Genomic DNA, 13367 nt, shown 5'->3' with positions numbered 1-13367 from the left:
TTCCCCCCTTCCAGGGTCTCACTTTGCACAGATGAAAGGGCAAACGTGGCCTAGGATATCCAGAAATGCCTGTGCAGGAGTTTCCTGCAGCCCATCTGGGGGGATGGATCCAGCACCATAAGGCTTTTCTGGCACACCCTCCCCCAAAACCCATTTCCCACAATGCCTCAGAGGGCCCGATGAGGGGGGCCAAGGCCCCGCAGACGCTCAGGCAGGCATGTGAGAAAGCTCTTTACTGGGGGTACAGCGAGGAGAAGCAAGGCCATCTCCCCCTACCTGCCCCCACCCCCTCCAAGGGTCCTGGGGTGAAGAGGGTCTCCCCTCACCCCCACCAGACCACCACTGTCTTTGGTACAATAAATAGAAAACAAAGGGGGAGGGGGCCAAGGGTCCAGTCCTTAGTGGGGAGGGTTCGGCCAAACCCCTCTCCTCGACCCCCTGCCCCAGGCCCCAATCAGTGCAGGCCTCACCCACCCCAGCTGGGTAGCAGCAATTCCAGTCGAGGGGAGAGATGAGGATGGGAGCCCAGGGCCCCCAGATGGGGGGGGTATGGCTTCAGGGGGGCCCCAGGGAGGGGGCAGGGTCATGAGCTGGCTGCCGTGCTCTGGGGTACACCACGGAGGCCCAGACGGGGCCCCAGAGCAGCAGCGTCATCGGGTGGTGGGAGGGGTGGACGACCTCCTGTCATCCGAGTCCGGAGGGCCGAGGCAGCCGGGTGCTGGGGGGCAGGCGCTGGATGAGGTGGGGAGCAGTCCGGAGGCCCGCCCACCAGGCTCACATCCATCAGCTCTGGGGGTGGTGGTGAGGTGGGTGACAGGGGACGGGCAAGGGATCGAGGTTGGGGGGGTAGCTGGGCCCCAGCTCCCGGCAGTGAAGAGGTGGAGGCAGGGGCCTGGAGTGACTTGTGGGGTACATCACCCCCTGCCCAGGGGCGCAGCGGCTGGGAGGGTGGGACCTAAAGGAGTAAATAAGCATTGAGTGAGGGAGATTCAGGTTCTGAAGACCGAGTCCCCCATCCCCCACCTCCTGAGCCCCCATGGTCCCAGTACCTGGGGGCTGTTCATCTCACAGTCAGCGATAGGGGGCCCAGGGCCCCCACAGTACCGGGTGCTGTAGCGGTAGGCCCGGTTGTCATTGGAGGAACCACTGGACCCTCCTGGAAGTACCGGAGGAGAGAAGAGAGGCCTTAGGTGTGGGGAGGCTACAGCTGGGTTTCACAGCCAAGTCTGGTTCAGCGTCCAGACCCAAGAATGAAGGGCCAGGCCCAGTTTTGAGATTTGAAATCAGGGTTCAGTTTTGGTGTCCTGAGTCAGAACCAGTTATAGGGGTCTGAGCACAAAGAAAGCCATTTTCAGAGATCAGGTCAGGCCCAGGCAGGGCTCTGCGGCCATACTCCGCATTGGAGTTGCAGATCAAGCAGTTCCAAAGCTCTGGGTCAAGGCCCAGCGGCAAGTTTCCCCAGTCAGGCCGCCGGGGGGGCTGTCCCGTCCCCGTTCTACCCCCTCGGGGCACCGTGCACCCACCAGAGCTGGAGATGGAGCTGGCGGTGCTGGAGGAGGGGCAGGTGTCGAGGGGCGCGGGCGAAGTGGAGGCACTGCTGCCTGCCGGGCCCGTGTTGGTGGCCTCGTCGGCCGTGCGGCGGAAGAAGCCGTGCTGCAGGGCCCCCAGTGGGCTGATGCGGGCGGCCGGCTCATATTCCAGCATGCGTAGCACCAGGTCCTGGAAGCGGAGGTAGTCGGCGGGGCTGTGGCCCGGCTCCCCCGCCCGCCGGCCCCCGGGCCCGCCCGTCTGCACGCCCAGCACCTCCTGCAGCCGCCGTGTCCCGGGGCCCTGGTAATCCTGGCAGGGAGGGGGTGGGAGGGGGGGCAAGAGAGTGGCCGTCAGTGGGCAGGAGGGGCAGGGAGACACACAGGGAAAACAAAGGCACAGGAGAAAAAGTGGAAAGAGAGAAGCCAAGAGGAGGTGTGGGATGGGTAGGAGAGATGGGTGGGGCGGGGAGGAAGGAAAGGACAGACAAGGGACAGAGGAAGGAAGGGAAAGACACAGGGAGAGGAAGCGGGGAGAGGGAGCCCCAAGTGCAAGAGAGTGAGGGGCCACCCAGGGCAGGAGGGGCGCAGGGCAGGGCCGCACCTTCCTGAGTTCCTTTGTCCTTCGTAGGGTCCAGCCACCCCCAGGCAGCCGTTCAAAGTACTTCCGAGCTTTGGGCGCCTGGTCAAGCATGGGAGCTGGCGGGATGCCCAGCACCTCCACGATCCGGTTCATCTGGTCCACCTGCCGGGCGCAAACGAGCGTCAGGGTTACCAGGCCAGCCAGGCTCCCAGCCCGCCCCCGCCAGCGCTGTCTCCCCGGGGGCCCACCTCATTGGAGCCACTGAAGAGGGGCTCCCCGGTGTGCATCTCCACAAGGATGCAGCCCAGAGACCACATGTCAATGGCCAGGTCGTAGGGTGTGCCCAGGAGCACCTCGGGTGAGCGGTAGAAACGGCTCTGGATGTACTGGTAGATCTGAGGGGGGTGCGAGGGGGGTGACATCGTCAGAGGCCCCAGCCTCCCCTGCTGGTCCCACTGTCATCCCTGAAGCTAGGAGGACTTGACCTAGGACAAGGCTCCCGCCCCGCCAAACCCAGGCACAGGGACCTCAAGCACTGATGGCATCGGCGTCAGCTTTCCAGGAGCCACCACCTCCAGCTTCAGCAGCCCTGCCAGTCTCTTCTGGCCTAGACTGACCCTGACCTTCACCCTTGCTCCTGACCCTAGGCCCCTCTTGGTTACCAATTAGACGCCGGCAGTCTCCCAGGCCCTTCCCAAACTCCCAATCCTGATCTTTTAAAATTACTACACCATTGTCACCTTAAGTGCCAGCTCACATGAAACGGCTGAAGCCTCCCTCACCCACCTCCCCACCTCCACTCTAAGATACCAGATGATTAAAACTCAAGTCTATTGTCTGCCCTGCAACCACCCTGCAGCTCTGCAACTGGCCCTGCCCCTTCCACTTTCACCCTGTGTCCCTCTCCTCTGCCCCCTACCCCTACGTGCCTCACACTCCAGGGCGGTATCTGTTGACAGCTCCACCCCCAGGAAGAGCTCTCAGGCATCAGCCACACCAGGGCACCTGATGCACCCCGCCCATTACGTCCTCCTGCCCCCCCCGCTCCGCGGAACACGGGCTGCCCGTTGGCTCCGCCCCGCCCTGGCCCCACCCACACCGCTAACCCCGCCCCCAAGTCCAGCTCCATGCCCTCTCGCACCCGCTGGCCAAGCTGGCAGGAGCTACCGAAGTCCACGATCTTGATGGCGCTGCGCTTGGGGTTGCACAGCAGTATGTTCTCGGGCTTCAGATCGCAGTGAATGATGCTGAGCTCCGGCGTGGCCAAGAAGAGCAGCGCAGTGCACAGCTGCTGCGCCAGCTTCCGGGTCAGGTTCAGCGAGACGCCTCGGAAATGCGTGTTGCGTAGGAGGTCGTACAGGTTGTAGGAAAGCAGCTCGAACACCAGGCACAGGTGGTTCCGGAACATGAAGTGCCGCTTCAGGTGTACTGCGGGAGAGGGAAAGGACAGGGAAAAAACAGGCTCACAGAAGGCCGGAGGGCGCCCGGAGTCACAGGGTTACAGAGGCAGCGGCTGGAAGCAGATCTCTGCTCCTGGAGCGTTAGCCTATTAGCCTAATTGCGGTGTGCCTGTGGGAGCTCTGGTGGCCTAGTATCCAAGGCACTTGACTGCTAACCAGAAGGCTGGCGGTTCAAACCCACCAGCCACTCCTCGGAAGGAAGGTGGGGCAACCTACTTCCATAGTGATACGGCCTCGGAAACCCAAGGAGGGGGCGCTATGAGTCTGATCCAACTCCACGGCAGGTAACTATAACAACGTGGGTACCACCCGCTAGTCCGCCCGTTTTTCTACCGTATATAACATATAATATTAATCACATAGGAAGTTAATTCCCTTTTCATGTCTGCCAAATCTGATTACACCCGAGTTTCCATGAGGTGCTGTCGGCCTCTAACACCATCCTACGCTTTCTCCTTTAATTTTATAACATCGTTTTAGTCTCAGTTGTATTCATTTTTGTGGCAAAGGATACTGCTTTTCTGTTTACTGTGGGGATGTAAACTGTCTTTGAAATAAAGCACCGTGTTTTTAAATCCACTTGCTTTTGGAAAGGAAGAGCAGAAGACAAAGAGGAAGACTGGGGCAGACCTTAAGAAGAAAGGTTCTGGAGTCGACTGCCTGGCATCTCACTCAAGTCACATCACTTATATGCCTGTTTCATCATCTCCAAATTGCCGGCCATCATCGCCCCTCCCCTGACTTATGTAAAGTGATTTTAACACAGCCCCGCCCTTTGGGTGTCACTTTCACATGAAGCGGGAAACAAGTCCTGACAGTAGCAGAAGATGACTGGTGTCAGAGGCGCGGACCAAACCCTGCCCTTGGGACTCCCGGCCCTCTGCAGGGCTGGGGGCTGGCCCATCTCTCGCCAGCGCCCGCTCTCCCAGGCCTCACCTATGTAGTACTTCATCTCCGTGTCATGCTGGTTCATCAACTCCAGTAGCCGCAGCTCGATCTGGGCCTGGTTCAGGAAGGCCTTTTTGTTCTTAATGATCTTGATGGCCACCAGCTCCTGGGTCTGATGGTCATAGGCTTTCACCACCTGCTGGGGCAGGGCATGTCACACGGCAGGGAGAGCGGAGGGGACCCACCAATAACACTAACCATCATTCAGGCACTGGTGTACACACTTGACGTGAAGTTACACAACTACCTTAGGTGGTGAGGCCTGTTATTTGCATTGTTTTACAAAAACGGAAACCGGCCCAGGGAAACTGAGTGACTGGGCTTTGGTGAGTGGCCCCAGCAGGCCACTGGGGGTGTGGGTCAGTGTCCCCAGAGTGTGTGTGGGGGTGTTCCCGCACCTGGCCAAACGAGCCCTTGCCAATGAGTGAGTCAATCTCATAGCGCTCCAGCCACCGCTCGCCACTGCGCACGATGTAGTCGTGGTTGTCGTCATCGTAACCGTGGTTCAGGACCTTCTTTTCCTTTTTGGTGCTCGGGTCCTGGGGTGGTGCCTGCTGGGCCCGCCGCTTCTTCTTCGCATAGTATACCTGCTCAGCCAGGCCACCAGGAGATGAGGACAAGTGGGCAACCTGTACCAGTGGCCAGGACCCCCCCAGCCCCCTGCCTGGGGCTCCCCACCTCTGCCCACCTCATTGATGTGCTTGTAGGTCTTGATGAGGTCCACAGAGAGTTTGCGCAGTGGGGCCGAGGTTGCATCCCGGAAGGCCAGGGGGAGCCTCCGAGGCAGTAGCCGCACATCAGGCAAAACCTGTGGGTGGGGTGTCAGGTGGGCGCTGAGAACAAGCGAGATCCTTCACCTCTGACCTCAAGGGTGGGTCGCTGACTCATCTGTACCCCAAACAGTCATTTATTTGATCACTGTCTGTCCCCCACTAGAATAAAATTCCACAAGGGGAGAGATTTGTTGTTTTTTTGTCTAGTGCCTTGAACAGGACTTGGCACACGATAGATGCTCAACAGGGATCTGTGCAGCGTGTGAATGATTATTTTGCCCTAAGCTTTCACCCTAGAGGGACCTCAGGTGGCACACTGGGTAAGGCATTTTGCTAATCAAAAGGTCAATGGTTCAAACCCACCAGCTGCTCCTTAGAAGGAAGATGGGGCAATCTACTTCCATAAAGATTTACAGCCCTGGGATCCCAATGGGGATCACTAAGAGTTAGAACTGACCTGATGACCCGATGACAGTGAGTTTGGTTTTTGGTTTTCCTCTATAACTTTACTGCTTTCTGAGTCAGTGGGAGAGATTATATGAGAATTCTGGCTTCTCTCTACCAGTCCTTCATTCTGAGACTCCCCATCTGTATACTCTACTTTGGGGTCCTCCTCACCCCATTTTGCTTTGCCTCCATCCCTTGGGGCATTCCCCAGCCCCACCCCACCTCCTTCACTGAGCATCTGTGCCTAGCTCTTCTACCCAAAAGACCTTCCATCTAGATCCTGCACCCTGGGCCTCCTGGTCCACCCTGCTCAAGCACTACATCCTAGAGCCCCAAGCCTTTATCCCTGGAGATCTTTAACCTGTATCCTCTAAGCCCAAACCCTTCAGTCTCAGCAGCACCCCCCCCATTCCCACCAGATCTTTCACTCAGGACTTTCGCTTCCTTAGTGAGTGTTTATTGGGTGGTTCACTGTATGCCACGTACTGTTCTCAGCACTGCGTGCACATTTTATTACCTTGTTAAATCCTCACAACAACCCTGTGAGGTGGGTACCATTATTGGTCCCCATTTTACGGATGAAGAAACCGATGCATAGAGAACTAACTACAAGGTCAAGATCTGGAGCAGTCTTCAAACTTTGACTGTGGTGACATCTCTTTTATTACCTTCCACTGCCAGGGGGGCTCTTCATGCCCTCAGGAGACTGTTTGGCAATCCTACTGTCTCTTTTCGGCCCAGAGACCCCTCTCTCCCCAGCATCCCCCAACCCCAGGCAGGTGAGGAGGCAGCCAGATGCATACCTGTGGGTGCTCCTGGGACCCTGGGAAGCCAGAGAAGGGACCATGGCCTGGTGGGATGGCCATGGTGGGCTCAGAGGGCCGCAGGGGAGTGAGGCCTGGAGCGGGAGCCCGGCCGGGGGGCGCCTTCTCGCATCCTGCACCTCGGCTGCCACCGCCGCTGAGACCTGAGAGCAGGCAGGAAGGCAGGGGAACATGGAACAAGGGGAGGGGTGGGACAGTCCCAGGCAGAAAAAGATGGGCATCAGAGAAGAGGCAGGGTACAGCAGGAGGGGGGAAAGAGGGCCACAGAGCAGTGGATGACAATGAAGAGAAGGGATAGAAAGGAGCAGATAGGTGAAGGGAGGTGGCACAACAGAGGCCCTCAACAATCATCAAATGAATGAATGACAAAGACATGAGAAAGGGAGAGATTGGGAGCAATGCAAGAGCATGGAGTGGGTTGGGTGGTGTGGGTATGGGCCACGACAGGGAAGGGGGTCAAAAACCACCAATAATTGAGGGGAGGAAGAGAGAGAAAAAGATGGAAACCAGAGACAGTACAGGGAGCAGGATTCATCCTTCCCTTTTCTACTCAGACCCTCTCTGGGCCCCCTCCACAAGATCCCACCCTTCTGAAGTCCTCTGAACATCAGGATCTCATCCCCTATCACAGCAAGGTCCCTGTATTACAAGATCTACCCTTCCCAGCAGATCCCCTAATCCAGAGAACTCTAAGGTGACCTCCCAAACCACACTCGAGTCCTGAGGTCCCCCAAATCATAGCAGTGTCCTTTGCAGGCTCCTCAAATCCACATTAGGGTCCTCTGGGATCTCCCAACCACACCAGAGTTATCTGAGGTACTCTGAATCACAGGGGTCTTACCCCCGTGTTATTCCCACCAGGGCACACCCTTCCCAGTGGCCTCTAATTTATGCCAAGACCCCTTCCATATGTGAGGCCCTCCCACATTAGGAAACACTCCTCCATATCTCAGTTCCTCCATACGACATCACAACTCTTCCCCGTATTACTGCAGAGTTCCTCCCAATCAAGGCCCACTCTTCCGATGGGAGCAAGGGAGCGGTGTCTCTTCCCAGCTTACAATGGATCTTCCTCCTCCTTTCCCTACAGTGAATCCTCCCTCTACCTAACGTTCCCACCGGAGCCCCTTCTCCACTCCCCCTTCCCTACACTAGGGCCATTCCACAACAGTGCCCTTTCTTAGGAGGCCCCCGTAACCAAATTCCCTATAGAGTCTTCCAGGGTGTCCAACACACCAAAGTCCCTCTCCCCAGGGTCTAACCATGTCAGATGCTTTCTCTTATCCCAGGCCTTGCCACTTCACGACCCTCCCTCTCTCTTGAAGCTCCTCTCCCTGAAGGTTCCCCCTCCAAACAACTTCTTTCCCGGGGCCCTCCAACACCACGACCGTCTCTCCCAGCCTCCAACCCCTACCCGGGTCAGGGCTGGCGCGTGGCCCACGGGGGGCTGGAGCGCGGTGGGGCCCCCAGTGGGGTGGGCGGACGGCCAGCATGGCGGCGGTGGCGGCAGTGAGGAGGCGGCCGCCTGTCCCTGGCCCGGGCGGCCCGGCAGGCCCCGCGGCGGGGAGGGCAAGCGGGACAGGCGGCCCGGTGGGTGACAACAGCAGCCGCCGCCGCCGCCGCCAGGGGCGGGGAGAGGAAGGGACGAGGGTCAACCCGGGGCACGCGGGGGAAGGGAAAGCAGGTGGACGAGGGGGAAGGGCCTGTTAACCCTCGCACCACCGGCCCTGCCCGGCCCTGTCACTCGCCCCCGGGGACCCTGGCGTCCCGCCCCCCACCCCAGAGGCCCGGCCGGGCCAGCAGGGACCCGGCGGGCGGGGCAAGACTGAGTTTGGCAGTCTGCACCCTGCCATGGCAACAACCGTACCATTGGTCACCGCTGCCAGGAGCCCAACCAATCACAGCCCAGGGCAGCTGTTGCTAGGCGACGACGATGCGGCCGGCGAAGCTGAGCCCAAACAAAGGGCAGGAGCGGGGCCCGGCTACCCCTTCCCAGCCTCCCTCGCAGGACTGCTCCCTCGGGCTCGGCCCCTTCCAGGAATCCGACTATGAATAGCCAGGCGCAGCCCACACCTGCCTGGCTCCCCCTCCTTTCTCCCACGTCCTCGTGCTCAGTCTCGCGGAGACGCGGGCAGGGCGGGCCTCGCCCTTCCCCCCTCCCCTGTGATCGCGTGCCACCGCCCGCCCGTCACCGCGTTGTTACCTGAGGGCGCGGACAAGGGGACTCAAGTTGCCCGGGAAGCCCGAGCTCAGACCTGCCCACTGGCTGAAGGTATCCAGCAGATGCAGCGAACCAGGGCCCCGATTACCCAGTAATGCAACCAGCAAAATGGCGACCACAACAAACCGGCCCCCCCGCCCCGGACTCCGCCCCCAGCCCCCCCATGTCTCTCCCCCTCACGTGACCCACAGCAGCACTCCACGCCTGCGCTCAGTAGGCGCTACCAGCAGACATGCGCAGTGAACCATCAACCCCACCTAAACACCGAATTCCGGGTTATGGCCGCGCACCAGCTCTCCCTAACAGTGCCGCTAGAAGTGGAGCATGCGCTGTGTAATCGGATATGGCCCCTCCCACAAGTTGACCAAGGGCGCATGCGCCAAATTGTCACCAACAGCAGCCACAGAGCACCCAACCAGCAGCAGACGGAGGTGACGTAGGAGTCTTTTAATAGAAAAACACACGTGCAACAGCAACAACACAATCTGACAGTCCAGACCAGCACTGGGCTTCAGTTCTTCACTTTGGGGGGTGGCCTGTGAGAGGAACAGAGGAGATGACAGGGTCATTGCCTGTCCCTGACAAGTGCTAATGTGCACAGATCTGGATGTAGGGGGCAGGGCTCTGACCTGCTGGAATGGGCCCCTGCTCACCTGTACACGCCCACGACCACAGCATGGTCTCTTTCATATGGCTCCAGTGTCAGCTGCTCCTGGGGTTTCATGTTCTCCTGTTGCATCTTCTTCACTTCAGAAGCAAATACAGCCTCTGCCGAGGCCGTGGAGTCAATGCAGTTGGCCTACAGGAGAGGATTTCAAGTCCACAGTAAGACTGTGGACTGTCTGCCCTTTTTTGTGCTCTTTAAACCAGAAGCATTTGTTTCCACTGGGAAGTCAGTGAAACTCAGGCCAAATGAAACCGAACCAACCCCCGTATCATTTTTAACTTTTCTACAGCAAAAGATTATCGCCATTACACCTTATGGTACTCCATTACGCTTTATAGAGTGTGCTGCTACTCTGAAACACATGGAGTCACCTTGAGTTAGAGTCCACAGCAACTGGTTTGGATTTTTTGGTTTACAGCAGGGGTTTTGGAAATGTGGGTGAAATTTTCACCCAAGAGGTACTTTTAAGTTTGTCTAATTGGGACCAGGAGGCTTTAAACAAAACCTCACTCATCTAAAAGCCCATTTTAAATTTTATACCATTAAAATAAGAGCAATAATGCAGCTGAGAAGAGTAACACAAATGTAGGAAAAGGAAGGAGAATCTCAGCTAAGAAACATGAAGGGTACATTGTTGTTGTTATGTGCCATCGAGTCAGCCCTGACTCATAGCGACCCCTCCTTGGATTTCCGAGGCAGTATCACTACGGAAGTAGGATTGCCCAACCTTCCCTCCGAGAAGGGTACATAGGAGGAGCCAAAAGAAAAAGCTTTTAAACACGCCCCTGGCATTTAGATTTATCTATGTTTATTGTAGGAGCTCTGGTGGCGTAGTGCCTAAGGCACTTGACTGCCAACCAGAAGGCTGGAAGTTCAAACCCACCAGCCACTCCTTGGAAGGAAGGTTGGGCAATCTACTTCCTAGTGATACCGCCTCGGAAACCCAAGGAGGGGTCGCTATGAGTCAGGTCTGACTCAATGGCACGTAACAACACAGTGTTTATTCTATGCCAGGTTCTGTTCTAAACACTTCACATACACTGATACCTTTAATCCCTCCATCAACCTTAAAAGACTGGCCTAATATTTCTATTACCCAAATGAAGGAACCGGGGCACACAGAGCTCAGTAACTAGCTCAAAGTCATACACATGCTGGGATTCAAACTTAGGTGGTTAGACTCCACAACCATGCACTTGACCACTAGAGTCTATTACTTCAAATTACAAAGCTTTTAGTTTTACAGACATTTTTTATATCATGTGTGTTTGTTTGGGTTTGGGGGGCCAGGTGCTAGGGGCCTGGGGTAGGAACAGAGGCTGCGAATGGACTGACTGGATGAGGAGGCATGGAGGCCCCTTGTTGTGACTGGCTGCTTGTCAGACACAGGTAAGAGGAGATACTCTTTGGACTCCCCTGACCCATCTTAGACTCCCACAAGACTCACCTTAATGGAAATCACAAAATGGCCTCCATTACGCAGAAAGGTGTGGGCATTCAGGGCTACGATTCGGGTCTGGTCAGGCTGGGCCACGTCAGCAAAGATGACATCCACCATTGCTGGGGTGAGAGGAACAGCAGTTAGGAGAAGTCAGGCCCCCAGGGAGACCTTCCCAGCTCCCCTCTGGGGCCTGTGCCCCATCACCACCAAGTTCCTAGCAGTTTCCTCGCCCCCCACTCCCACTAACTGCCCTCTCCAATGTCCCCAAGATGGGTCCAAACCCAGTCATATCACTTATCCACTACTCTTGTAAACCACGGTTAGCCCCTTCTGTGACCAGCCCAAGGCCAGATATGGAGAACAGAGACGAGTCAGACCTGACTGTCTTTGAGATGCCCCCAGGTTGGGGGTAAGGGGGGACGTAGACAGACACATCATCAAAAGGGCAAGTGAGCACTGACAGGCAAGAGTGTCTGCAGCACTGTCAATAAAAACAAAGTGCAGGACATGGGTATAGTATGAGTGCACCGGGGGAAAAAAACCAAAAAACCAGTGGATTCAAAAAGAAATGGTTTTAAGCCAGTGTGATTTAAAAAACAAAAACAAAACCCCACTTAAAAAACTGAAAAAGTGATGTAATAAAAGCTGACTCCTAAAAATCAGGAAAAGCAGACGCTCAATTGTTCTTATCAATTTACCTCTTCAGAATTTTTTCAACAAAGTCAGTGACATTCTGGGCCAGGCCCATGCACAGTTGTTCTACAAGTTCTGATCTCACCAGACAATGAGGAGGCCCCAGGCAGGGCTTTTATACACAAGCAGAGAAAATGCACCATGTTCTGGGGGAAGGCAGGAAGCAGAGACAGGAGAAGCCAGGCCCTGAAGGTGGGCTGCCACTTCCACCACTTCACCTACTAGCTCTCCCATCCTCCTCATTCCTACAGACTCAAGAGGCCTGTCCATCCACTCCTAACTCCATCCGAACCAGGGCTGAGGCGGACTCTTCCAGAAAACCCTGTCCCACCCCACCTGGGCCACCCCTGAGCCCTCACCGATGAGCATGCGGTATTTGTGCGGGTGCCGGGCGTCCTCGATGACCGGGATGATGTTCGTCCTCTTCTTGGCCAGGTTAATGAGGTCGCGGCCGGAGCGGTGGGAGAACTCGACTGCGTATACTAGACCATCCTAGAACAAATCAAGGGATGATGAAAATGGTGCTAGTTCCAGGGTACTGAGCTTCCACGTGACCCACGTGCTGCATGCAGCAGCTCTTCAAATCCCCAAACTCACACGCTACCATTGAACGACTATCGTTATCATCTCCATTTTATACACAATTGAACTGAGGTCCAGGGCATAAAGTCAATGCCAAGGGCTACTCAGCAAGTAAGTGGCCGCACATGACACTGCACTGCCTAGAAGCATGTAAATGAGCAGAGCAGGGGTCACAAAGTGAGACACACAGGTGCCCTTTAGACAGATACACAGAAAGGCCCACCACCACCAGAATTTCTGTCCTAAAAAATTCACAAGAGTTAATTGGTAAGAACAATTGGGTGCCTGAGTGTGGGGGCATGAATTCAGAAAGAGACCAACCAGTGCAGTGTTATCTACCCTCCTAGCTCTAGGCCCCTCACTCTAGTCACCCTAACATACATGCCCTTTCCATCAAGGCTGAGAACCCAAGACTATGGCTGCATGGGCTTCGGTGGTCTTCTGATTCAAACAGCCCTTTCTACCCACGGCTTTGAGAGGGCAGGGCCTGGCCTGACCCCACGGCACAGGGAAGCAGCCATGCGTGACTCCACGGTGGCAATGGAGAGGCAGCCTTTCCTCCCCCAACCTCACCACCTGCTGGTACTCACGGCTCACGCCCCTCCCCCACTCACCTGGCCCACGATGTCAGAAACGTGGGAGACGGTGGTGCCCGAGGCGGCACCGAGGTACAGCACCTTGGCCCCCGGCTTGATGTGGATCTGGTCCACGCCGCCCAGGATGGCTGCTGCCAGTTTTGAGCGGAAGGGGTTCCAGGCACGGTACTCAATCTTGTCATCACCCTCCTGGACCGGGAGAGATGGGAAAGGAAATCAGGGCCAAGCTCTTCTCCAAGACCCCAATCCCATTCCCTTGAGAACATGACAAGGACTGGATGTTCAATCACTGTGCAGGATATGAACGGTGACTACACAGCAGTGGCCACGACAGATGCAGTTGTGTTTATCACAACGGGCAATACACGCAGAGATACACAAGATCCTATCAGGTAACGGGTAAGATCTCCAAAACCATTCCACAGACAATGACCACTGTGTGCCAAACCCTGACCCAGGCACAAGGGCTTAAAACAGATAGCATGACAAAGATCCCTGCCCTTGAGGAATCAATCTATGAGGAGCTAACTAAACAAAACATGGCACAGCACGATGGTGACAGGTGTTAAGAAGACAAAACCAAGACATGAAGTGCAGGAAGCAGGA

The 13367-nt window shown here is 56.4% G+C and overlaps 2 protein-coding genes across 2 annotated transcripts in view; both read right to left on the bottom strand.

Annotated features, from left to right (window-relative positions):
- Positions 1-583: 583 nt before the first annotated feature.
- Positions 584-8054, bottom strand: DYRK1B (dual specificity tyrosine phosphorylation regulated kinase 1B). The gene is made up of 11 exons (XM_007959072.1): positions 7976-8054; positions 6541-6704; positions 5206-5325; positions 4916-5104; positions 4506-4653; positions 3251-3537; positions 2358-2504; positions 2131-2271; positions 1524-1839; positions 1050-1156; positions 584-955 (listed from the first exon to the last, which is right to left on the bottom strand). Exons 1-11 carry the CDS (start codon positions 8052-8054, stop codon positions 584-586), a joined length of 2070 nt encoding a protein of 689 aa, XP_007957263.1.
- A 1239-nt stretch (positions 8055-9293) lies between these two features.
- Positions 9294-13367, bottom strand: part of FBL (fibrillarin) — a gene marked incomplete at its 5' end in the record, with an annotated part of 5922 nt that continues 1848 nt past the window's right edge. The window contains 6 exons of the mRNA XM_042783472.1: positions 9294-9318; positions 9436-9581; positions 10897-11009; positions 11943-12075; positions 12780-12950; positions 13139-13146. Of these exons, the coding sequence (XP_042639406.1) occupies positions 9294-9318; positions 9436-9581; positions 10897-11009; positions 11943-12075; positions 12780-12950; positions 13139-13146 (596 nt within the window). The remainder of the gene's footprint in view (positions 9319-9435; positions 9582-10896; positions 11010-11942; positions 12076-12779; positions 12951-13138; positions 13147-13367) is intronic.

Source organism: Orycteropus afer, unplaced genomic scaffold (assembly GCF_000298275.1).
Source record: "Orycteropus afer afer isolate SDZICR_OR568_19922 unplaced genomic scaffold, OryAfe1.0 scaffold01412, whole genome shotgun sequence".
Lineage (NCBI taxonomy): Eukaryota > Metazoa > Chordata > Mammalia > Tubulidentata > Orycteropodidae > Orycteropus > Orycteropus afer.
The sequence above is the reverse complement of the archived record's forward strand: the minus strand, read 5'-3'. Positions and strand labels throughout refer to the sequence as shown.